Source organism: Urocitellus parryii, chromosome 8, assembly GCF_045843805.1.
Source record: "Urocitellus parryii isolate mUroPar1 chromosome 8, mUroPar1.hap1, whole genome shotgun sequence".
In the NCBI taxonomy this organism is placed as follows: Eukaryota; Metazoa; Chordata; class Mammalia; order Rodentia; family Sciuridae; genus Urocitellus; species Urocitellus parryii.
This window is the reverse complement of record NC_135538.1, coordinates 94,678,619-94,705,918: the sequence shown is the minus strand read 5'-3', so window position 1 is coordinate 94,705,918 and position 27,300 is coordinate 94,678,619. Positions and strand designations below refer to the sequence as shown.

Here is a 27,300-nt window from a genome sequence, read left to right as displayed (position 1 = left end):
AACTAACCCCTTCATCTGTACACTATGATTTAGAAATTTTCTTGGCTTTGCTTATCTTTTTGCCCATCTATCTACTAAATGCTAACTCTTCAGATCTTGAAAAATAGACCTTTTTATTTTTCCAAAATGCCATCTCCTTATCACATGCTTCCTTTAATACTCAACTTTCATAAAATCAAATTGCATACTTTTATGAACTTGGCCAAATTTCAGAATGTTTTAATGGATACAGAATTCTTAAGCTAAAATACTAAAACACTAGACATTCTAGGGTTTTTTCTTGTTGTTGGTATTGGGGCTTGAGCTTAGGGGCACTCAACTGCTGGGTCACATCTCCAGCCCTATTTTGTATTTTATTTAGAGACAGGGTCTCACTGAGTTGCTAAGCACCTCGACATTTGCTGAGGCTGCCTTTGAATTCGCTATCCTCCTGTCTCAGCCTCCTGAGCCACTGTGATTACAGGTGTGCACTGTGGTGCCTGGCCACATTTGAGTTTTTTTGCACTCATGATATACTACTTTGCAGTCTGAAACTTAACATGATTTTCTGACTGCCATCTCTAATTCTTCTACCTTACTCCCCTATCCTTCAGTTCCTCTGATTATCATCTTTCCTTCTAGCCTTCTGTGCCAGTCTCCCACATCACCTTGCTCTTTTGACTTAACATGCTTCTCTATTCTGCCTAGACCGGTTGTCAGTCATTGAAGTAACATTCTAAAAATATTCTAGAATCCTGTATGTAGTCTGTAAAGCTAACTCTGTATTCAGTGTCGTTTTATTGCTCAAAACCCTTTGATGCTTCACATTGCCTCTGTTCTCCTTCCATCCTTCATTTGAAAGAGATTTCCCTGTGGATTTCGTAACAATTGTTTTGAGCATTATTATACTCCATGGATCCTTTATTAATTGGACCTTTCCTTGGTCAAAATGGTGCTTCATGAGTATGTGTTGAGAGATCTAGGACTCTTGACACTGTTTTGTTGTTTCAATTAGAATGTGTTACGTTCAGATAAGGACAACTAGGGTGTGTGTGTGTGTTGGGGCAGACTGTTAAGGAGAGTGACAATCTAGTGGCACTGAAAATAAAAGCTTATTCTGGGTTTTATAGTTGGTTCTGTTTGGGCAGTGAAGGTGTTTATTTTGCAGGTACAATGCAATAAGTGTTACATTTTAGCAAAACTATGCCATATCCTTTTACAACCTAGTGTCTTCAGATAGTATTCTTATATAATTGAATAGTCACTGAACCACATCTTTATTGTTTTCACTACTTTCTATAACTACTTTTCTATAACTAAACTGACATTTCACCCTTAATGCGTTTTACCCAAGTTCTAGCAAATAAAAGATCAATCATGCATAGAAATTGCAAGTAAATCCATGCAGTTCCTAATCCCTTACCACCCGTATTTACGAATGAAACAAGTTAGTGTGTAGATTGGCTTGCCTTTTTCCTTTTATACTTGTGGCAAATTAGCGGCTAAACTGAGAATTATGGAGATCCAATCCTGATTTTTCAAGATTCTCTGATTAGCTAATCAAACATTCTTCTATATATTTGGTAAAATAGTGATTATGCCTATAATTTGAATTTTTTTGACCCATAAAATGGTTTTTAGTGCATTAAAAATATTATTAAAATATGTATTAAAACATTTGTGATATATCTTGCTTTATTTTATGAAATACTAGGAGTAGAAAAACTTTTATGCATATTAAAATCCCCAATGTTAAAAAAAACTGCAATTATTTAAAATGGACTGAAAACAATATTTTCTGCTGAGTTTGCATGTTGGTATCTAGTTAAGATTTTTTTGTTGTTAACCATTCATTAATGTAGCATCTGTGTTCATTTGAAAGCTTGTTATATAAAGCTGACAGGTCTGAATGTAGCAGAGATGTCTCTCTTTTCTTGGTGACCTGTTATGAGTTTGCTTTAGAAACACCCCTTGGCACCTCCAAACAAAAGCCAAAGGTCCAATTTGATTAGGTAACATAAATTGTTAAGGATTTTTAATTCTTTTATAGCAACATTATTCTCTTTTTTTCTGATTTTTGAGCTTCTGTGAATATTATAGGAAGAACAATTCTCCTGGAGACAGCCTATGACTTCACATATTTATTTCAATTTATATTGACATTTTAAATCTAGCTAAATGGGTTTTATTCTGTGGAAAGTGAAACGATATCTTAAGAGCACTCAAGTTATTCAGCTAGAAACTTCTGTGTTATTCTTACTCCTCTATCTCTTCCATCAAGTTGTATCCATTCCTTTCCAGAAAAATCTGAATGTATCTGTTGCTACTACTTTACTTGAGGCTCTTAACTTTCCTTGCCTAATATTATTAAAATTATTCTTCTAATTAATTTTCCTTGCTCATTCCTCTCCTTTTTAGTCATTCTCCCATAATGTTTTCTTTCTCAAATGTAAATTCTTTGTCAGCTCTCACCTCAAATATCTTCATGGTTTCTCATTGTCTATAGAGAGCATGGGGCACAATGCTTCTCATGACCTTTATTTTATGTTGTATCCAACAACCTCAAACCTTTCAGCTACATCTTATCATTACTAGTTAATAAATATCACAGCTCTTTAATACATATTTTAGCTATTAACTCCCTAATCAAGACATAAATAAGTCCTTTTGGTAATAAATGAGAAATCCCATTCTGAATTCAAACATTTTATACTCTTAGGCAGGCAAATGTGTATCTTTTTTTTTATATATCTTCTCTTTATTGTTAGTGTATTGCATTAATCTGGGACGAGAACAGCTTCCTTCTGGGATAGCAATGATTTGGCTCCCTTTACACAATAAATATAAGCATGATAGTACATCATTTTAACATTACAGGGAGTTTTTGTATTTGTTAACCTATTTGCTCTGAATAATTCTGTTAGACCATTGAAACATCACCTTCAGTTTATAGACTAAAGAGCTGAGGCTTTAAAGTGTCAATGGCATGGCCTAATATCTCCCAGCTCGGTGATGGCTGCTGTATAGGATCATGCAGCCTCCCTTACATCCCATTATTTATGTACTTACTGGTGAAGACTACAATTGCTCTGTGTACTAGAAAATTCTTTACCAATTTTAATTAGCACTTCAAATAATTTCATTTCATTTGCTTTCCCCAATGCACTTTTTGTTAGGTAGATAGGTCTGTTTTTTTTTTTTCTTTCCCCCCTTTTTTGGCCATACTGGGGATTGTACTAGCTTTGTATAAGCTTGGTAAGCATTCTGTCACTGAGCTATACCACCACCATGCCCCCTGCCCCCTTTTAAATATATTTTTTAGTTGTAGATGGATACAATACCTTTGTTTTATTTATTTTTATGTGGTGCTGAGGATCAAGCCCAGTACCTCACCCGTGCTAGGCAAGTGCTGTACCACTGAGCCACAAACCCGGACCCATCAGCACCCCTTTTTAAGCTTTATTTTGGACAGGTTTTACAAAATTATCCAGGCTGGCCTTGAATTTGCAATCCTCCTGTCTCAGCCAGGATCCTGAGTAGCTGGGATTATATGCATGCTACATTCTGGAATGCCTGACATTATTAATGCCATTTTACAAATAAGGATAATGCAGATCAGAATGACTGACTTGTCCTCATTTGTGTAACAAAAACAAGAAGAGGCCTTCAAATTCCTTGCTTACTGCTATTTTTATTGTCCTTTGTTGCTTCTTTGCTCTACTGTAAAATACATTGGAAGGTGAAGTTCATTTTTATTCTTGGGATTCCACTGAAATAATTTTCTGATTATGCTCTGTATTAAAATGTAAAATTAAAGTTAAATGACAGCTATTGGTTTAACTTAGTATGAGTTTTGTATCTTTGTGCTACTCTAATTAATGGAATAAATCAAATCATATGATACATTAGTTGACAGAAACTTGTTACTCAAGGGAGAAATAATACAAGAGACATGTTTCAGAACATGAAATTGCAAAGAATAATTTTTTGTTCAATGTGTTCAACCTCTATAGGTTCTTAGTTGGAAGAGATTTCTTTAGCAAAAGACAGATTAACAAGAGAAAAACAAGTTTATTAACATTTATATTTCATATGTACATGGGAGATATCCAGGGAATGAATAGTTTTCAGAGAGGTGGCTTTGAATTCCAGCTTTTATAGTATCTTCAACAAAGGGCAGTGCATTTTTAGAGAAATGGCAAGACAAAGGAAAAGGACCTTGAGTCTCAGAGGGTAATGACATGTAAGAAGGCAGATAGGGTAGTTAGTAAAGTTTGTTCATGTAGATTCCTTTGGGACCATTTCTAGATGATAAGGGTCTGAAGTTGTCTTCAGTGTTTTAACTTTTGTTGTCCCTGATAGATGAGGATCAGGACAACTTTTTTTCTATGTAATTCTATGTCTTGTTCTTAGAATGGGAGAGATCTTTCCTAAATCTGTTTTTTCTTAAATTGCTTTCATTTTCATCTATCCTTCATATTTTGGGGCCGCATATTCTGGTTTCTCTCATTCTGCTCTCAGTAAGTCTCAGGCCCTTCTTAGCTCATGGAAGGAGGACAATGGGAAGTCCCCTAGCAAGTTGCTGCAGCATCCCAACACTACTGTAGTTTGCTTTATAATTCATACCCATTGTTTCATCAGTAAAATTGTGGAAAATGGCTTTTGTCTAGAGCATCTGTAGGTGGTTCAGGAAGAATCTGTACTGAGCAGGTAGAGAGACTGTCATTCTTTATAATCCTAATGATACTTTGTGGGTAGTGGTGACAGAGATTGTGGGTCTCTTACCTCATGGCTGTGGCACACCTGGTGCCTAGGAAAGTTTCTGTGCATGGGCATAGGATGCCTAGCTGATATGGCAAAGCCCTGCCTGAGGAGGCTCTGTGCAAGAGGCTTATAAGCTTCAACTTGATCTCAGTCACATTGCTCCCAGGGATAGAGGAATTCTCATGCTAGACAACCTCAGTGTTTCACCAGCTCTGCTACTCCCGAGCCTTCCCGCTTAACAGTAACTTTAAACACTGGACCTCCTTAAGCAGTACAGAAAGCTCCTAACATTGCACATTACAACTGTAGAAAAGCTGCATAGATATTTCTAGTTCTGAAAACTCTCTTGAGTATAAAGAATAATACTTGCATATTCTTTAACCTGATAAGGAGACATATATAAGTAAAAATTGCTGGTGTAACTGTTTAGATCTGCTTCTCCATTAGAGATTAACACTCCATCTGATCCCAACCATATATCTTCACAATCTACATGTGTGAGTCTTTTCTATTCCCCCCTCTCTCCTCAGCGATACTGCAAGTTTGGCTGTGTAGGACATGGCAGTACTTCACTCCAGGATTTCTCTTTAGACGTAATGTCTGCAGAAACCATGGTTTGATTCTGGTTTTCTGTGTACTCTAGTAGCTTGTTTTTTTTTTTTTTTTCTTTGTCACATTTGAATGTACCTGATTCTGTGTTCATGGAGTTGGGCATGAATAGTATATTATGTCAAAGAGATGAAAAATTACAAAAGTGAAAAAAATTACAAAGGTGGATGGCTTTAGGTAGTGTACATCAAGTTATATTTCCTAATTCATAAACAATACTACCTTATTTATAAGTTTAGTATAGGGAACAGGATGGTATGGCAGAGTGAGGAAATGGGGAATTAAGAGTCAAAAGGTTTAGTTTACACTGCACTGCTAACTTAATTTCTGATCCTAATAAGTTTCTAACTCCTCAGAGCCTCCATTTCCTCATTTGCCAAATGTGAATAAAAGCATTCTCTCAGAATGATTGTAATTATTTAGAGAATGCAGATGAAGACTTCTTGCACATAAAGAGCTATCAAAATATTATTTACTTAAATAAGCAATAACTGTTGGGCCCTTTAACAAAAATGATTTCAATGCAGACCTCCGGTCAGCCCTGAAAGCAGACCTGTTGTCTCAGTTCCACCGATAGGAACCTGGTATAGAGCATCTTAGTAACTCGCTCAGGGCTTGCTGTTATGTGATGAGTACTGATTTAAGTCCCAGTTTCTGTTTCGCTGTGTTACCATGTTAATAATAAGGGATAAGTAGCAGAGATTTGAACTTTAACAATTTGGGTGATTATTCTAAAAAATGAAAGTAGTGCTCTAATCGGGAATCAGGGGATCCAGACTGTCACTATATTTTTGTATTATTTTTAGATGTTAATTAAATGTGTTTTATTAAATGTCTTTAAAACACTTGACTATATTTCTGCTATGGAATATATGTAAAATGTCTTATTAGAATGAAAAATTTCCTTTGAAGTGATCAAAAGTCTTTTAAAAATCCTTTCTTAATATTTTGTTCTTTTTTTTTTTTTTTTTTTTTAAAGTCATTCCTACACTGGTCAAGATTACAGTATGCAGGGAAACACTGGGAAGATTTCTTTAGATCAGATTGATTCGGTAAGCACCACCACATCCTTTCGAACTTACAGCTTTGTTAATGGAGGAAACCCAGATTTTTCTCAGCTTAAGATTTTTGGGCAGGAAGATGGGAAAGAATGTTCTTTCACTGATTGCTGAAAACTTTTAAAGAAAATCTCCTGTCTGTGTGTATGATTTTTGTTGTTGTTTTAGTCTTTGAAAAATCAAACTTAATGAAAAAGTTTAATAAAAATCTGAATCAGAATTGAAACAATTATTCCAAAAAGGAATTTTAAAAAATGATAGCTAAGTGGCATTTATGTATTAATATTTAAATACCATATACATTTAGAAAAGGAGAAATGGGAAACATTAGGTGAATAACCAGCCAGAACAAAGGATTTGTATTGGCATAGTAGTAAACTGAGCCCCTCCTCTCAGCAAAGTGCTTCCATGGCATTTGATTTATGTCCTAGTTAGAGTCTTTATTATCTAATTTTTATGAGTTTTATGAGTTTGACTTAGAATATAATTGCGGTGTCTTTTTTCTTAACCAAATTAAAGGGGAAATGATGTTTTATTCATCTTCCTCTTTTCTAAAATACTGCATAAAATATTCTGTTACATATAATCAAAAAGTGATTAGTTATTAGACTTTGAGGGGACCTTGCATGTTTATACTAAGGATGTTGAATATTCATTTTTTATTAGAACACTGCTTAAGAAAAAATAATTACTAAATAAATAGTATAAAGGAACAAAAATGGTGATGTAAAAATGTCCTGAAAGGCTTTCCAGTGGTCCTGCCAGGGGAGGCTAAAGGTCTGAATGAACTAAATTGGGGATTAAAAAATTATATATATATAATATAATTTTTTTTTCCCCAAAGAAGAAAAACGGGATGGTCACTAGAGGGAGCAGCAAAGTCAAACAAATTGAGGCCTGCTTTTTTTTTTTACAAAGTGAATTTGCTGAAGATGATGAGAGCAGTTAGAATTCAAGTCTAGGGGAGAAGGATATTTGAGGAAGTCAGAATGCAATTTAAACCATAAGTGAAAAACTGAATTAAAAATGGACAGTGGTATTTCGTTTTGACACTGCAGTTTTTTTGTAACTATTTATTTCTTTAACACATTAATTTGAATTTTCCCTTTGAGAATGATTTCTCATTTTTGTTATACTTTATATTTTATAAATTCATCTATTATCCAGTAGTTGTACTTTTGAATATTTATCTCAGGGAAATAAAAACAAAAACTTCTACAAGAATATTCATAACAAGTTTATTTGAAATAAAAAGCCAGAAATGACCCAACTGTTCAGTTAGTGAATAGTTAAATAAATTGTGGTACATCCATACTATGAAACAGTACTTGGTTTAAAAAAAAAAAATTAGCCTTAACAGATAAGGTGAATCTTAAGGGGATTATGTGGAGTAAAAAAGCCCATTCTCAAACATCATGTCTTGTGTCATTCTATTTATATGATACTCTTAAAATTGTAGATGTGGAGAACAGATTAGTGGTTGTCAAGGATTATGGAAATAGGGAAGGAGGTGGCAGAGCAGGAAAGCAGTGAGGTTGTTATAAAAGGGAAACATGAAAGATTCGGGTGGGGGTGGAACTATTCTATACCTTGGTTGTGGGGGTGGATGCATGAACACACACGTGGATAAAATTGCATAAAATTAAATACCCACACAACTGAAGTAATTTTAAGAGTAGTGGATTATATCAGTGTCAGCATTTGGGTTGAAAAAGTGAACTACAGTTTTATAAGATTTTATCATTGACGGAAACTGGGCACCTGATATCTCTTTGTATTATTTCTTATAACTGCATGCAAATCTACAGTTGTCTCCGTAAAGTTTAATTTAAAATTTTAAGAAATAGGTGAAATTAATTTCTTAAAATATAGTAATTTTTATTTAACTCAATATATTCAATATTATCTTTTTATGTTTATCTTTCTGGTACTGGGGATTGAACACGGGGCATTCCACCACGAGCTACATCCTCAGCCCTTTTTAATTTTTATTTTGAGGCAGTGTCTTGCTCAGTTGCTAAGACTGGTCTCAAACTTGCAATTCTCCTTCAGCCTCCCAAGTTTCTGGGATTACAGGTGTGTGCCATTATGCCTGGTTCAAAATATTATCTGAACATATAATCAGTAAAAAACTATAAGAAAAATTTGTCTATAATCACAGTAATATACTAATACTTCCTTATGGTTTTTTATTTTATTCCAATTAGACTGAATTTACAATTACAGTAAGTATTTATGGAGGACCTGGTATGTCTTCCACATAACCAAAAACTATTTTTTCTTATAGCTTTCTACCAAATCCTTCCCACCTTGTATGCGCCAGTTACATAAGGCCTTGCGGGAAAATCACCACCTTCGTCATGGTGGCCGAATGCAATATGGCCTCTTCCTGAAGGGCATTGGTTTAACACTGGAACAGGCATTGCAGTTTTGGAAGCAAGAATTTATCAGAGGAAAGATGGATCCAGATAAGGTAATTTTGAAAAAGTTAGAATGGCAATTGAAATTTTAATTTGGTCTGAAAACTAATGGGTCTTTTTAAAACTTGCTCCTTGAAATGTACTTAAATTCTGAAGTTAAATTTGTATACAATTTAGTTTATGTAAAAAGGAACTCATATTAATATGTGCTAAACAAAAGATCGCGAAAGCTTTCATCTCATTTGTAGGTATGCCACCAGTAGTCGCTAAGAGTGAAATTGCTTGAGTTATATTTTTGTAGAAATGTTTACAGATACCTCATGAGAGAGAGACAGACACACACATTGTCTATTTGAGGATTAGAAAATATTATAAACAAATGAAGCAAAAGCAATTAAATTTTTTCTATTATGTCATACAAAACCTTTCATAGACAATTGTTAGACAGCAATCACTGTAAACCTGAGCAACTGGTTTTAAATCCATGTGTAGTACTCAGATTCTCACTCCTACTCCTTCTTTTTAGAAGTATTAGCTAGTAACATTTTGTTAAGAAATGTGGCTTTTTGTCCCTTTCATGCCATGCACTGTGATATAAAGTAAATTTTTAGTTGTTGGTTTCTTCCTTCCTGAAAATCTGTTAGTTATAGAAAAAAAAAATTATCAAGTAAATTTTATAATAAACATTTTATTATGACTCTTATTAGTTTGCTAGGGTTACCATAACAAAATTCTAAAGACTGGATGGCTTGTACAACAGATATTTATTTCTTCACAATTCTGGAGTCTGGAAATTCAAACTGTAGATATTGGCAAGTTTGGTTTCTCCTGAGGCCTCCTTTTCTCCTTGACTGCAGATGTGCTGTCTTCACATGGTTGTTTCTCTGTGTGTGTGCGCGTCTCTAATGGTGATCCTGCTTCTTATAAGGACACTCGTCATATTGAATTAGGGCTACCCCCTTAATGTCTAATTTAACCTTAATTACCCCCTAAAAATTTTAGAATCTTAGAACACAATTCAATCCATAACACATCTTTATGTACTTTATTTTAAAATGTTATGAAAAGCTTCTATAATTTTCCCAGATTTATTTTAAAAACTTATCTTCATTGGTCATTATCTATACTATCCTAAACAAGTGATTTGAGTTTTCTTTTAAAAGTTTTGGATACTATTTCTTAGACTTGTTATATTTGTTTTATTTTAAAAGTAATATTCTGATTATAGAAAACAGGTAAATTTTCTGTATATTTTTCATATTATCTCCCCATTCAGAAAAGATTGTCAACATTTTATCCTTTCTCTTCAGTTTAGGTAGCTAAGTAATGTGCTTTCTCCAGTTTTTGTCAGCTTTTTCACTGTTGTAACCAAAAGACCTGACAAGAACAATTAGAGGAGGAAGTTTATTTTGGGGCTCATGGTTTCAGAAGTCTCAGTCCCTAGACAGCTCTGTTGTACTGGGCCTGAGGTAAGGCAGAACATCATGGCAGAAGTGAGTGGTAGAGGAAGCAACTTGGGAGAAGGCACCAGGAAGCAGAGAGAGACAGAGCTCCCGTCACCAGGGACGAAATATGTACCCTAAAGACACCTCCAGTGACCTACCTCCTCCAGCCACACTCTACCTGCCTATAGTTAACACCAGTTAATCCGTATCAGTGAATTAATGCACTATGTTAAAACTCTTATAACCCATTATTTCACCTCTAAATATTCTTGCATTGTCTCACACATGAGCCTTTGGACACCTCATATGTAAACCACAATACCCCCATTTTAAAAATTGACATTGTTTTATCCTAACTTCATCATGTTGTTGAATAATCTTTGAAAATGTCATTTTAATTAGCTGTATAATATTATACCTTTGAGGAGGTAATATAGCTGAGTGGTAGAGATCTTGCCTAGCTTGTATGGGATCCTGGGTTGGACTCCAAGTACTGTGCGTGTGTGCATACACACGCACAAAAAAGTGTGTATATATGCACAAATATATATATATACACACACATCTCCTTTGAAAGTGACATATTTAATCATTTAATTATTACCCTATTGTTAGACATTTGGTTGTGTCTAACTTGTCATAAGTGTTTTTGTAGCCAATATCTGGAGGAAATAAAGAATTGATTGTAGTTCTGATTATATCCTTTGTCTGCATTCACCAGAAATAGATTACTTAATAAGGATCTATAGATTTGAAGTTTTGATGCATCATGATATAACTTAAGAATAAATTTTTTATGTTAACTTTATTTTATTTATTTATTTTTTATTGGTTGTTCAAAACATTACAAAGCTCTTGACATCATCTTTCATATATTTGATTCAAGTAGGTTATGAACAAGAATAAATTTTAAATTAGACCTTTGTCAAGCTATGTGAGTCTTGTTCTATTGCTGCCATTATAATTTAAAATATTTTTGTATTTTTAGTTAGAAATTTGATACATTAATCTGGTAAGTGCATTAGGATTCTTCAGAAAAACGGAACTGTGTGTGTGTGTGTGTGTGTGTGTGTGTATACACATACACTTATATATTTATCAGAAGGAGTTGGCTTACACAATCTTGGGACAGGCCTCTTGAGTTGGCATACTGGATACCCAAATGACCCTATGGTATAATTCTAGCCTGAATCCAAAGGCCTTGCAACCTGGAGAGCCAATGATATAGGTCCAACTTACATGCCAGCAGGTTTAGGACTCAGGAAGAGTCCATGCTTATTTCAACTCTAAAAGCAAGGGGGAATGAGCCTCCAGTTCAAGGAAGATATCCCCAGATTTCCTCTTACAGGAGAGTTAGCCTTTGTGTTTTGTTGGGTGTTTATTTAACTGATTGGATGAGACCCATCCTTATTGGGGAGTGCAATCTACTTTACTGCAACTATCCAGATTCATATGTTGATCTCATTCCAGTCACACCCTGACAAAATAACCTTTGAGCAAATATCTGGTACTTCACATCCTGGTCAGGTTGACAGCAAAAAATTAACCATCACAGCAGGTAAATATTTGTGAGCTGGGGAGAAAGTTAGGCAGTGGTTTTGAAGTGAAAGAAATTGAGTTAGCATTTTAACTTGGTATGTGTTGTAAACTAAGAAGAAAGTAGGGAGCAGGGAATATCAGCCCTGCCTGGCAGTGTGGACACTTGCTGTGAATACCAGGTCTGTGGCTTGGACATCTGTTTAGTGATCTGCCTTTTATCTGGGATGCCTGTATAATAGTGTTAAAGGACAGTTTTTTTTTTTTTTTTACTACAACGTAGATTTAAAAAATGATAAAGTTTTAGCTTTCTAGATAATAGATTTTCCTTAGCTTATTGATAATAGCAAATGTCATTTTGACTAGAATATTATAAATTAAACTTTAATTTTCTGTGACTGGTATTCTACACATCCATAAGTAAATGGTCATTTTTTTCTCAATTATATCTTCTGTTAAATATTTTTGCAAAAAAATATAATAGAGAGATACTAAATTATAATATATTCTTCAATTTAATACTTATTAAGTGATACATACAATTAAAAATACTCTTAAGGGGCATAAAATGTTAGCTTATAATCTTTTATCCCTTTGTGCTGGGGATTGAACTTGGGGGTGCTCTACCACCGAGCCACACTCTGGGCCCTTTTTAATTTTAGGGATCTCATTAAGTTGCCCACATGGCCTTGTACTAGTCCTCTTGCCTTAGCTTCCAGAATTACCTGGAATTACAGGTATGCACCACCGGCTTGTTCTTAAAGTGTTATTTATAGAGTAGAATGATATTGTAGATATGTTACATTTTTTTTTAATAATACCCTAAGTTAAAGGTGAAAAGGAAAGTATTGTTGTGGTAATGTGAAGTAAGAAAGTATGGTGGATCATACCGAAGATCAGTTTGAGGGAAGTAAATGGCATAGGTTAGTAGACAACTAAGAACAAAAATACACAGAGAATAAGGGAAAAGTAGGTAAAATATTGTTCCTTTTTGAATTTTTGATATTCTGTTTATTCACCGTGGCTTTTTTGTTAGCTGGCTTGGGGATCATTGTGGTTTTGTTATTTAAAAATCTCTCTTTCAGACTTCTCCTTGGATTTCCTTTCTTTGTATATTTGAATGCTGTTTTATTTGAATGCATATTTTACTAGGGGATAAGGGATTTTAGTATTAAAACATCAATAATTTCCAAGAGAACATTCTGTTATAAAAAAAAAATCTTATAACGAACAATTGCTTTATGGTATACCTTGCTCCAAAAATATTAGTTTCATAATGCAGGGTTTTTATTCTGAGATTTAATTGTGTTGTGAATGAATATTTATGAAATATTAAATATTTAAAAATAAAGCCCTTTGCATTTACCCTTGTCAGTGTGGGGTGGAGACATCTGAAAATTGCACTTGGTTGAATGGTTCCACAAGAGGCATGTGAAGTTTTGAATGTCTTATTCTTTAAATAACTTCTTAGATTCCTGAAATAAATGCACCTATGCTTTATGCAAATAAAATGTATTTAATTAAATCATAATAGGTTTATGCACATTTTCTTAGTTGTAATTATAATTTATATGCCAGAATGATATTGCAGATATGTTAGATTTTTTTTTAATAGAAAAAGTCTCATCCTGTGTAACGGAGATTAATCAGACCTTTATTTAAAGCATGAAAAAACATGCCACTAAAATTTTCTTTCACTTGAAACTTGGATTTTAAATCACTTTAACCAGTAGAATTAAATTGAACTGGATAATTCTTTCAATAAATTCAAAGCAGTGTGTCCTTTCAATCAGATTGCTTACAATGTTGTTATTCTGAATTGCTTTAACCTGGCTCTTTTGGATATTAAATACAACATACATCATGTACATTTTATACAGCTGAAATTCCTGTCCCTGATGATAGCATACTTAAGGTTCACTACATGTTGTTATAATTGTGTCAAGGAACATTTGGCACTGTTTAAAAGCTTATCTTGCATCCGAGAATCCAGCTTGCATCATGACTTAGAACAGACCTATGTTGTTAAAACTGACTAGCAAAGAAGTAAATACTCAGCTTATGAGGTTTGAATATATGGAGTATATTTTTGCTAGATTTTTTTAAAAAAGATCATTGAACGTGGTATCAGCATCATTTTGTAATTTGTTAGAAATGCAAATTCTTTGATTCAGGCTCTGGGGGCAAGGTCCACAATTCGTGGTTTAAATACTTTCCACACGAAATTGATGTGTACTAAAGACTGAGAAAATATTGCCCTTATTGAAATCTAAATTGGTTATTGGTTTATCCGAGAATAGACATTGAAATTCTTGAGCTCTTACTTGTTCTTCTGTCTGCTTCTGTTGATGATTTGGACATAATATGTTGCTTTTTGTCAATGACCCACACATATATTTGAACTCCTTACAATATACCATGTCCTAGGAAATAATAAATGAATATGTACAGCATGGGTTTTCAGCTGATGTACTGCTAATGAATTTCCAATATACTCCAGTATTGATCCCATGAACCCTTGGGGAAGGCTAGGCTGGGCCTGGACTACTCAAAGCCAGTTGCCCTCATCTATGAGAAGCTTCTTCCCTTTCCCCTGGAGTGCTTTGCAAATATTTTTATACATGCTCAATGACATGAAAAAGGTTAGAAAGAGCTAAAAGAGTACAGACTTGGAGTTGGGCTAAGTTCAGATTTGGTTCTGCTGTGTACAAGCTGTGTGACCTCAGGCAAGTTACCCGAATGTGTCCTAATCTATGTAGTATGGACAATAATATTTACAGATATAGATATGTGTATTATCTATTATCTAAACTTGGGGATTATGGTGAGGAATCGAGAAAGGCTAAGTATGGATCTGATGTACAGTAAGAGGTACCTATTCTTATTGCAAGTACTCAGAAGGAGGTTAGCATGGCATGATCAGTAAAGTCCCCACAAGTAGAATAAACTGTGCTGGCTTATTAAGCATTTCCTAGAATGGAGAAGATTGTGGCAAAATGAGAACCAGGGTCTGAATTTCAACAGAGTTCATTTTAAGAAATATTCAAGGAATTTATTTGATAGTAATGGATTTCGGGCCATCTTCTTGCAAGGTCTTGGATTTCACAGCAGAGGTTGCAGGAACTTACAGAGGTTGGGATTGAATTGTGTGGTTTCTGGACTCCCTTTAGCAAGTGTAATTGTGTCATCTACTTTTACATGTTGGGGTTCTGTGTGATATTTCACTTAAAAGTAGATTGTGCTACTTAAAAATGTTTATGAAATACTGTTCTAATTTATTTGCAGTGCAGAATTTTAGGAAAGTAGGAGATGAGTAAGGAGGAGAAAGAAATGTTAGTGCCACAATGTAATTAGTCCAGAAAAAACTCATTAGTAAAGTGTAAACCAAGAAAGGATTATGTTGTCAGAAGATTAATATGGAACTAGTATTCAGAATTGAAATGGGAAGTGACTAGGAATTGGAAAAATAGTTGACCAGGTCAGGTCGTCTTGTGATAGTTATAAGAACAGTGTAGAGAGGGTGGATCAAAGAAATGCTTGCAGCAACAATTTATAAAAATGGCAAGAGGAAAGCATTAGTAACCCAGGTAATTGGTGTAAATCATATTGAAAGTTTGAGGCTCAATTAGCACAGGTAGTGGGCAGGGGTGGTCTTATTGTAAATTTGAACTTCAACAAGTAGACATTCTTACTTGATTGTTGGCTGACTCCTTTATTCTTTCCTGAGTATTCACATTGTGAAAACATGGAGATGTAGATGTGAGAGTTGTTCAAATAAAAATGAGAAAAAAATCTTTTGAAGGTAAATAAGTTGGTTGATAGAATAGAGAGAGAAATTTAGAGAATATTAAACTTCAAGAAATATCCAGTTTGGAACAGAGATTAAAACAACAACAACAAAACAAAAACCCTTCAGTGAAAGCAGAATTAGCAGAAAAATCAGTAGAAGAGAGAGAACTAAGTTTGAGATTCTTGGGCACCAACAAAGAGGAGAATTTCAAAAGTAAAGGGCACTTGGTACTTTCAGAACTGAGAAAGGCTGGAACCAGATATCCTTGTCTTACCACCTAAGGAAATGGAGGCAATAGCAGTATTTTTTTTTTTTTAATTCCAGAAGTTTAAGAAGTCAGGAAGGAAAAAAATAGACCATATTAGCCAGGCATGGAAGCACATGCTTATCATCCCATAGATTCAGGAGGCTGAGGCAGGAGGATTGCAAGCTGGAGGCCAACCTCAGCAACTTAGTGAGACCATCTCAAAATTTTAAAATATTTTTAAAAAGGCTGAGGCTGTAACTAAGTGGTAAAGTGCTCCTAGGTTCAATCCCCAATACCAAAACAAAAACGAAGTAAATAACATGATGTAGGAGGGCGATGGTGCCAAGCAAGATTATTTTCAATTGGTGGTAGACAGAAGCAAAGAAACTCATGAAAATGGAGTATGTGCTGGGAATACTTGAAACAGGACATGAGGAGATGGAAAGATAATACAAACATGTATTTATAATGTGATTATATATAGTGTGACTCTCCCCTTCCTTTACAGTATTTCTGAGTGAAAGGACTGATTCTGTCTAACCATCACACTTGACACAGTACTTGAGAGATCATAAATATTTAGTAAAACTTGTTGAATAAATTACGTAAGGAGGTCAGTGAGCGTCTCTGGTTGTCTGACACTTGAAGAATGTATGAGAGATCATAAATTGGTAAAGAAGTGTTTTGGGGAAAAAGATCTGTGGAAAATCGTGCCTACTGCCCATATTGCTGATCCAAGGAGATCACTTACCAGAAGGATTTGGTACAATCAGGACTTAAGGAAATGTGAAGAGAATATGAAACATCTTCTCGAAGTACACTAAGGAGTTAAACAAGGATGAATAAAGATTGCTAAGCTACAGAGTAGGTACAGCTTAACTACTAGCTGATGCCTAGCAAACCCAGGCACTGTATTTAATAATTTACATATACATATTATGTAATTCTTAAAACAATCCTAGGAGATGAGATTATTTGAATCTAGTTACTAATGAAAAATAGTATTAGGCCATAAATTTGTGATTTGTCTAGGTCAGCACTATTTTGTTCTCTCTAGCGGTAATTTTATGGACTTAGTGCAAAAGCAGAGAGGGCATAAGGTTAAAATGTATTTGGGATTAGGAACAGGCATCCTGCTTTAAATCATTCCCATGTTTCTTGTTTAATTCAGTCTTATTACACACCCCGAGGTCAATATCATTCTCCTTTTAAGTGGAGTTTAATGAGTTTTCCATAGGCAGGAATGTGGTACATGATCACAACTGGATTAGAATTCAAGCCTATTTTATTCCAAACCCTGTACTTTCCCCAGAATTCTCAAGGGAAGGTGAAGCTTGTCATTTAGTTCAATGCCATTGTGATAACTATCTAAACCTAGGAGGGCAAAATTTAGAAGAGAGGTTTCAGTTCTATATTTAGTCACCAGAGTAAATAAACTCTGTTAAAATGGGGACAATAGTAATACTTTATAAGGTTGCAAAGAATTAAACATATTTGTCAAGTACTTAAACCAGTAAGTGTGGATGAAAGCATTATTCTATAATCATTCATGTTTTCTGTTTGTAAACATATAAGCTTGTAGATACAAATTGAAATTAGTTTTTTGATCAAAGAAAACTTTGTTTTGCATGAAAGTTCTTATTAGCGATATCCTAGGAAAGTAATTTGAATGTAATAAAAATAGTTTTGTGCAAAAGTAGTTTAATCTTTATCAGTATTGTTGAGCAGAATTTAAGGCACCCTTAGCAGTTACTAGGTCTTCTAGAAAATAAATATTTTTTAATTTTTAATTTTTCCCCCAGTGCTAGGGATCAAATCCAGGACCTTGCATAGACTGGACAAGTGGTCTGCTATATCTTTAGCCCTCTCTGAAATATTTTAATGTATGATAGAGATATGTGTAAAGATGTGTTTATTTCTATGCCTTCTGCCATTTAGAATACTAATTCTAGATAACAAAATATAAGAGTTAATATTTCAACATTAACTTGAGCAGATTGTACCTGCTTTCATGGATAGTTAAGAAATCAGCCAGTCAGATTTTCAATTAAATTATATATTGGATTAAGCACATTATTAGAATAAAACAGGTGTTATTATTCCCCCTCCCAGCACTATCCCATTAAAAAATAGCTTTTGTAATCTAATTGCTTTTGGTCTTTTACTATAAATGCCTCTTAACTTATGGAAATAAGATGAAAAATAGAATGCTTCAAATCTTTTGTGTGTGTGTATGTGGAGTGGGGATGGGGGAGGGACGTGCTGGGTAATGAACCCAGGACCTCACACATGCTAGGCAGTTGTTCTACCATGAATTATACTCCCAGCCCATGTTGTAAATTGTAATCATTCATTTACATATGTTGTTGGCCAGTGATCTTAATGGATTATACTGTTATATGAAAATGACATTTTATCTTTTAAAATGATGGTCAGTTTTTGTCAATATGTTTGGTGCTCTTATGGGAAAATGATAGTAGAATATTAATAGGTTCTCAAGGTGCAGTTTAAGTTTTCAGAATTTGTCTTAATTGGCTATGACCTGGTAGTATAGTGGTATATTGTCTTTGGATAAATTGGGTATGTGAAGGTTCCAAAATGGGCGAGACTTATGATGCCAAGGATGTTTCTCTAGAAGGTTTATTAAAGTTAGGTATCTCGGGGACTTTCACAACCTGTTATGGATTTGTCATCATCATTTGCCTATAAATCTTTTTTGAATTTTGTTTTGCTTTTGAAAAAATTACTTTGAGCCATTCTTCCAGTTTACTTCTGTATAAAGTTGGATTTCATTTTATTTTAAAAACAACCAAACAGTTGTTTTGCACCTATTTGTTTTTATAATTAAAGAATATGAATTTTCATGATTGTGGGGACTAAGAAAATGGTTGTGTTTTGGTGGTGTGGTTGTTGTATGCAGCTCAATCAGAAAAGGATTCTGATCAGGTAAGATACAGGGATGCTAACTCAAGAAGTGCAGATGGCTCCTATTTTGGAGTAATACAAATGTCAGCTTTTAAGTGAAGTGAGATGCTTGAGAATATATACAGAGAAGAATGAGACACAAAATCTTGGGTTGAAAAATTTGGTGAAGATGATATTTATGAGCACTCCAAGAAGTGGAATAAATCACTTTTTGATTTAGGATCCCTAAAATAATTTTGTCATGGGAAGGTGAAGCATGTCACTTAGTTCAATGCAATTGTGATAACTGTCTAAACCTAGGAGGGCAAAATTTAGAAGAGAGGTTTTCAGTTCTATATTTAGTCATCAGAGAGTGGGTAACTAATTTAATCATCAGAGTCGGTAACATGCTGTCATGGTCACACCTGACCCAAGTTGTCTTTTTTAAAAATGTATTTCATCTATGCATTTAGCTAGTATTTATTGAGTATTTACTATATCCCAGGGCTTTTTCTAGACACTAAATGTACTGTAGTATCATAGACAAAATATCAATATTCTAGATGAAATATCAGTAGACTCTGGGGCTTACATTCTGGTGGGGGAGATATAGTAAACTAGTAAGTAAATTGTGATTTATTACTTGGTAATAAGTGCTATGGAGAACATTTTTCAGGGAGAATGTAGGGAATGCTAAATAGAGCATGGATATAGGTTTTGTTTTTTTGGGGGGGATTACTGAGGATTGAACTCAGGGATACTTTACCACTGAGTTATATCCCCAGTCCTTTTTTGCTTTTGAGACAGGGTCTCATCATGTTGCTGAGGGTCTTGTTAGGTTTTTGAGGCTGGCCTTGAACTTGGGATCCTCCTGCCACAGCTTCCCAGGTCTCTGGAATTATAGGTGTGTGCCACCATGCCTGGCTTGAATATAGTTTTAAACACAATAGTCGAGACTGAAACAAAAACATGATGTTTTAACAATTTGAGTTTTGTTCAAGAACTCTAGGCTTCATGCTGTGTTATTGGTTTCAGTGGCATATAGTCGGCATATACCACTGTTTGCCATTTTACAATGAAGAAAACTTGAGGCAAGGTAAAAACTATTATGGTTGATCTTAGGTGTCAACTTTACTGGTTTAAGAAATACCTAGAGAACTGGTAAAGCATTGCTTCTGGAAGTGACTATGAGGGTGTTTTCAGGGACTGGCTTATGAATGGGTAGACTGAGTGGGGGAAGATCTGTTCTCAGTGTGGGCAGGTTCTGTCTAATTACTCAGAGACCTGGACAGTGCAAAAATGTCAGAAAAGGTGATGTCCTATTATTCCTGGAACAGGACACTTGTCTTCTCCTTCCCTTAGACCTCAGAACTCCAGCGTCTCTGGCCTTTAGACCCAGGAGTTCACTGGCAGCCCCAGGTTCTCAGTCGTTAGGCCTCATACTAGGAATTATTCCATCAGCTTCCCTGATTCTGTGGTTTATAGACTTGGACTAAGCCACACACTGGCACCTAGGAACTCCATGTTGCAGATGTCTCACTGTGGGACTTCTCAACCTCCATAATCACATGAGCCAAAAATATATATTTGGAAAACATAAATTTAGGACATAGGTATTTTTATTAGTTTATTTGAATATAACATGCACCAGCAAGAATGATCTCACTCAAGGTTATTCAAGAAGAGAGAATGTCTTTTCCTGGAAATGTTTCGGGTCTCTCCCACCCCATCCTTTTCCCCCTACAGTTAAAGGCGGACCTGGTTTCTCTTTATGGCTAATGTTGTCTGTACTTTCCTTTTTTTTTCCTGCAGTACTGGGGGTGGAACCCAGGGCCTTATTCTTGCTAGGCAAGAACTGAGCCATAACCTTAATACCAACTGATCTTTCCTCTTGCTTCATGGTATACCTGTTTTTAACCACTAAAAACCTTGAATCTTCATTACTGCTTTAAAATTTTATGTTTTCATTCTGAAGCAATACCATGACTGCAGAAACACTCCAGCATGGTTCTAGGAGTCTCAAAGGTCTTATAGCACGCAAGTCTACTTTTTCTCCAATTGTTGGGTTCTTGTCCCTTGCAAAGCTTTGCCTTGGCACACAGGATGTTAGGTAGTATGTTTCTGTAGCTTCCAAATTCTTATGCCTTTTCAAAGAGCAGTTGATTCCCCCCCCCCCCCAAAAAAAATCTATGCAAGACATTCTGGTTTTTACTGTTATTCAATTTATGGACATTTTAGGGACAGTACTGTCTTTATTAATAGGCCCCTTTCTGATAAGTCAACGCTTAAGCATTATTTTAACACAATATTATGGTGATTATTATCTGCTACAGTTTTATGTATTTTAATTATTAACTTATTGATTGTACCTCGAGGCCTTTCACACAAAGGACGCAATTTGAATAATGCTGTGGTAAAGCTGTTTAATCTGTTTACAACTGTCTTGTTTTATTTTAACTAGAACTAACTCCTTTCTGTGGATAGCACAGCATATGTTGTTTACATGTAAATATTGTTTTAAAAGCTATGTCTTGTTAAGCTTAGATTTTCACATTCAAGGTCATTCATAAAGCAGTATGTGGTATTTTTAAAGATAATCTGTTTACAGCATTATAGATTTACTACCTAGAGAAAAGGAAGAAATTGTAATTTTGGTGAGGAAGAGAATTCTGAATTTCAAGAGGCAGCTAGATGAAATTCATTTCAGTACTCTGAAATTAATGAACTAGAGTTAGTTGAAGCAACTATTAAGAGCTACAGAACATTTTCATAAGTATGCTTGTTCCTTAGGCCCAATTCTTTAATCCTTTTTGAATATCCCAGCCAGCAGTGACTTATCTCCTCAGCACCCCTGATGGTCTCAACTAGATTTTGAGTGTCTAAGTAGTAGTACTCTCTCTTAAAGAATGCTCTATACCTACTCTTTCCTCAGTATACATTCCTTGGTTGAAACTAAGTCAATCAACCCATTTGTTTTCTTTAGTAAAAGTTCCAGCGGAATGTATTACTGTTTTCTTTCTTTTATATTGAAATTTGCTATTGTAATAAACATTTATTGTAAAAAAAAAAAACTTTTTATTTAAAGAGTATAATTGATTAGGAGTGTGTTGCCATTCTTTTAAGAAACTCTCCCAGGAAGTTGATTTGAGCTTCTGTTACTTACAAAATAGCTTGTCCTTGCCGCAAGTGGACCGTGATACTGTGCTGCTTGTTTTCTCTTCATAAAGAAAAATCAAAATTCTAAAAGAGCACATTTTTAAAAAATGTTCATAGGTTTTATCTACAGTGAAGGAAAGAAATTTACCAGAATGGGATATAATATTTGGGGTTATTATTACAGGCAAAGGAGATAAATTTTTTTTCTTAGAAACAATATTTAAGTGGATTTTAGAAAAGATGATTGACTTAAAGTAAACTTATTGTCTTCTAGTATGATTATGCCATTTGGGGTAATTTATAAGAGTAGGAAATGCCAGTATTGATTGAGTCCTATAGTATGCCTAGAACTTTAAATATTCTTATTTAAGCTTCAGGAACTCATCATAGGACAGTGGATACCATCATTATCCGATTTTTTACAACAAAACAAAACCCCTGAAAATCAGTGGATTTCCTAGTAAATAGAATCTCTGGGAGTCACATGATTTATTCTATTGGATAGTCCATATAATGTACACTAGATAGGCTTTCATTGCTATTGTCTTCGTTATTTAGAAAAATAAAAAATAAAAATAGAATATTGAAATAAACAGAAATAAATATTAGGAGTACCTACCTAAGTTACTCATTCTACTTGAGAACTAACCATCGCTAACAGGCAAAAAGCCCACAATACTCAGTTTTATAAAGAAGTATAATTTATAGAATTAGAAGAGCTTATATAGTAATGAAACATATTCTCCTTGGTGAACTTACCAACTTATAGATGTATTTAAAGTCATAAAAAAGGATGACTCCTAATTATATAGTTTCAGCTTTCTCCTAGACCCAGATATCCAAGTACCTTCTTTGATCTATGATCTAGATCATACAAACACAATGTTCATGAGGCATCTCAAATGTTCCTAAAACTGAGTTTCTGGTCCACCAAACCAACTCCTCCTCTAGTCTTTCCCATCTCAAAAATGACAATTTCATTGCTTTGGTTAACTCAGATCAAAAATCATGATGTGTGTAGTCTTTGATTACTTTCTCTCATACCCATGCCATCAGCAAATTCTTTTGACTTAACCTTGAATGTATGTCATTGCTATAACTTGGATCTGGAGTATTTTATAAAGGTCCATGTGTTAAATGTTTGGTCCCCAGTGTGGCACTATTGGGAGGTGGCAGGAACTTAAAGAGGTTGGGCTAGCAGAAGGTCTTCATGTTATTGGTGGAGTGTCCTTGAAAAGGACAGTAGGAAGTTGCCCCTTGCTCCTTTTCTCCCATGGTGAAGCTTTGTAACAAACCTTCCATGATTACAGCCTCATCCTAGGCGAAGGAGCAATGGTGCCATTTGATTTTGGACTGATACCTCCAAATTGTGAGCTAAAATAATTTTTTTTCTTTATAAATAGATCATCTCAGATATTTGATATAGTAACGGAAAGCTGATGGATGATCAGTCACTTCTTACCTCTGGTTCCTATAGCCAAAGTGCTGGTCTGTACTATCACCACTTCTCATCTGCATTATTGTACTAGCTTCCTAATTTCTCTCTGAGCTTCTGTCTCAGCCACTGTTTGGGCCAATATTTTCCTTGTAAAAGGGAGTTAAATTTCTTCAAGCCCTACAACAGAACTTCTAGTAATATTCCCTAGAGTTTCATGCCCCCAGTTTTGAGAGAGGTGATTATTTGCCTCATCTGTAGTCAATTGACCATAATGTAAGAGCTTTTCAGTAAACCCCTGTGAATATCTGGTTTTGAGTGTAACAGTCTCTTGATGGACAGTTGCTCTATATATCCTAAATATATCCCTAATCTTAAAATAATGAGAATATAATGAAGTGCACTCACTGCTGAAAGTATACTGAACATAATGTCATCATCTTTTTAATGATTTAGAATGAACTTCAAGATTTGAAACTGCTTCAGGCTGATCATTAGGAACATCAATTATCGTTGCATAGTAAAGGAAATGCTGGTTAGTAGAGATTTCCAGTTGAGTTAGTGTCAGAAGGCAACTTTCTTCTAAAATTAAGCATAGTTTGTTAAGCCTTTCTAGTTATTTTATTCTCTGAAATCTGTGACAGAAGTTCACTTGCTGATACTATGATAATATATTTTCTTTTGGCCTCACACTAGCAATGATCTTTCACTGGTAGGTTTTGTTTAGTATGTCAAAAGGAAAGTTTGGTCACTGAATTTTCCAAGCATTTTATTCAACTTGTATATGCTTTAACTTTTTTTTTTTTATTATGTTTACTTCCCAACCATGTAGACATGAGACCCTTTCTAGTTTGGAGGCAAAGTAAAAGATACTAAATGAGAATGTCTTTGGGACATAATTATGTAGATTTAAAGGAGTGATGTAGTTTTAATTATGCCCTTTAGCTAGTGTACTTGCATATTAAACTCATTCATGTTTCTGTATTTCCCTCAGAAACTCTTTTTCTCAGGCCTTAAATTACTACTCGGCTCACGGGTATGCCTGAAGGTTATATACGTTAAGTTGAAGGCTGCCAAAGAGTGTGTTTAAACTATTAATTCAAAACATATAGATGTGTGTGGTTAGAAAAAATGATCCCTGGGTTTATAATGCTTTGCTGGGTTGATATGAAGCAAATTCCAGCCTTTATGTGCATATGTATTCCCATCTTCTTCTCTCCCCAAGTAAAAACATCCCTTGGTTGTAATGTGTTGGAACATGTAATATATTATTTCCCTCAAATATTTTATTAAAAACACAAGGAATTTGAAATAAAGTAATAGTAATATGAAATTAAAGCCTAAAAATTTTTGTTTTTTACCTCTGCTCTTTTGGCTTATTTACTTTCTTTTTTTTTTTATTAATTAGTTGTTTTTGGAACTTTATTTCATTTATCTGTTTTTATATGTGGTGCTGAGAATCGAACCCAATGCCTCACACCTGCTAGGCAAGAGTTCTACCACTGAGCCACAACCCCAGCCCGGCTTGTTTTACTTTCATTATAGGCTTCTAGATTTAGCAAAAAAGTACTTTGAAGCTATGAAATGATTTGTATACATTAATGAAAAAATGGAGTCTACTGAAACCCACTTGTGGGTGGTTTTGCTGTTATTTTTGAGAAGCCAGATCAGGGAAAATTATTGGTACATTTTAAACAGAAAAGCTGTTAAAAAAAAAATTGAGGCTAACTTTCCTCTCAAACAGTAAACAAGCAGAATTCAGAATAAGAGTCAGTAAACTTTCTTTTAAAGGGCCATATCGTAATTATTTTTGGCTTTGTGGATCATATGGTTTCCATTGCATTTTACTGCTGCAGCATGAAAGCAGCTCTAGACAGTATCTACCCAAACAGATGAGGCTCTGTTATTATCGACAAACCAGGCAGCTGTCTGGAGCTGGCCTGTGGAGCTGGCTATAGTTTGCTGACTCCTAATGTAGAACATAGATTCCTTAATTTGGTTTCATTTTTCAAACTTATACTTATCAAATCCTACATGTACTTTAGCTTCCTTTATCTGCTTTTTATCAGTGATTATCAAACTAGCTATGAAACAGGTAGAGATAACACTTCTTATGATTTCAAATATACACACATATATTTATATTTTGAAAAAATTTCAAATATACAAAAACAAATCTGCACACATCCATCACCATATTAAGCAATTATTAGTATTTTCTCATTTATTTATCCCTTTTTCAGTCTTTGTGTTTTTGCCGAGTGTGTTAAAGCAGGTTTCAAACAGTCATGTGATGCTATAGTCTGGGTTCTTCTGAGAAACAGAATCGACCAATATTCTCACCCCCAATTCCTGTGGTGTGTGCATCAGTGGAATTTATTATGGCAAATTGCCTCATGTGGTCAGAGAGGGCAAGAAAGTCTCATAATCTGTGCTGCCTTAAACTGGAGACTCGGGAAAGCTAACGGCATAGTGTAGTCAGAACCAGATGACCAGAGAACCTGGGCAGCCTGTGGTGCAAATCTCAGTTTGAGAGCAGCAGAAGACCAGTGTCCCAATTCACGCAGTAAGGTGGAGTTAGTTCTCTCCTCCTTCACCTGTTGTCCTACTTAGGCTCTCAACAGATTAGATGATGCCCAACCATATTGGGGAGGCAGTCTGCTTTATTGAGCCTGCTTGTTCAAATGCGTTCTCTTCTGGAAACCCAGACATATCCAGAATTAACGTTTGGCATGCTGTATTCCAGTCAAGTTGACATATAAAATTAACCATTACTGATGCCTATGTACTTCATTGTGCTCTCTAAAATTATGGAGACATTTTGTTTTCTAAATATTGACATCTATTTTACCATTTGGCAAAATTAACAATACATTTTCCTAATATACAGGCCATCATCGTATTTCCCCAATTACCTAAAGAATGTTCTGTTTTCATTTTTCAAACTGTAGTACACTGATACATTGTTTTGAAAGCAATTAATGTTTTTATTATCACATCTGCCATCAGAAAACCTGGTGTACCCCTGCAGTTATTGGTTTCTCATACTTCTCGGGAAAGTGTAATTTTCTTTTGAAAATTTTTGTTTGCTACAATAAATGGCATTTTCTAAATGCTTATTGTTGACATAAATGAATTCTCTACTTATACAACCATCTGGTTTACAAATAAATGAAACTTTCAATAAATTTACTTTTTTCAAAAAATGTTTTGGTTTGTTTTTACATCTGGTTTATTGGAACCAGCATCTATATTGGGTCATAAGTTATATATAAATCTTTTAGAAGTCCCTTACTTCCTGTTTTCTTTCTTTATTTTTGTTCTTTGAGTCTACTAATTTGTTGAAGAAATGAGTGAGTTGCTCTATATTTCACATTCTGTATTTGTTTCCTTTCATTTGGTATCATTTAGTTTTAACTGTATTTCTCATTTTTCCCCCATAAATGGAGTGATCTCTAAACACTTATATATACTCAGATTCAGCATTTTGACCAAATTCTTCATAAGGGAGTCCTACTTTATTTTTCATTTTGTGTCATATCAGGAGGCATATTAGGGTAGCAGTAGCCTAAACCCGCCATTGTAAACTTCCTCCTCAACTTTCATCAAATGATTTTTTTTCCCATTGACTTTTTCCAAAGTGAATTTATATAATTTTTATGTCTAAATTTATTAGCTGAAATTCTTTTATAAGGAACATTCCCAAGTCATCTTGGGTATTTGGTTTCCTTGGAAATATAATTTACGAAGAATATAATATTTTTGAATCTTATTTTATAGATTTAGTTTGAATTACCTAAAATCATAAACCTTGTGGCCTTTATAGCTGAGAATCAAACCTAGATTTTTTTATACCATTTTCTAGTTATTTCAGATGCAGTGCCAATAGGAATTATCATAGCAAGTTCTACTTTGTTGCTTTATAAATATAAGTTAAAGAGTGAGAAATAGGAGAGT

General features: G+C 34.6%; 1 protein-coding gene across 1 annotated transcript in view; it reads left to right on the top strand.

Moving 5' to 3' along the window:
* The window catches only part of Prim2 (DNA primase subunit 2), a 256,410-nt gene that overhangs the window by 160,234 nt on the left and 68,876 nt on the right, over window positions 1-27,300 (top strand). Inside the window, exons 9-10 of the mRNA XM_026398949.2 lie at window positions 6,332-6,404; window positions 8,698-8,883. Coding sequence (XP_026254734.1) covers window positions 6,332-6,404; window positions 8,698-8,883 — 259 coding nt within the window. The remainder of the gene's footprint in view (window positions 1-6,331; window positions 6,405-8,697; window positions 8,884-27,300) is intronic.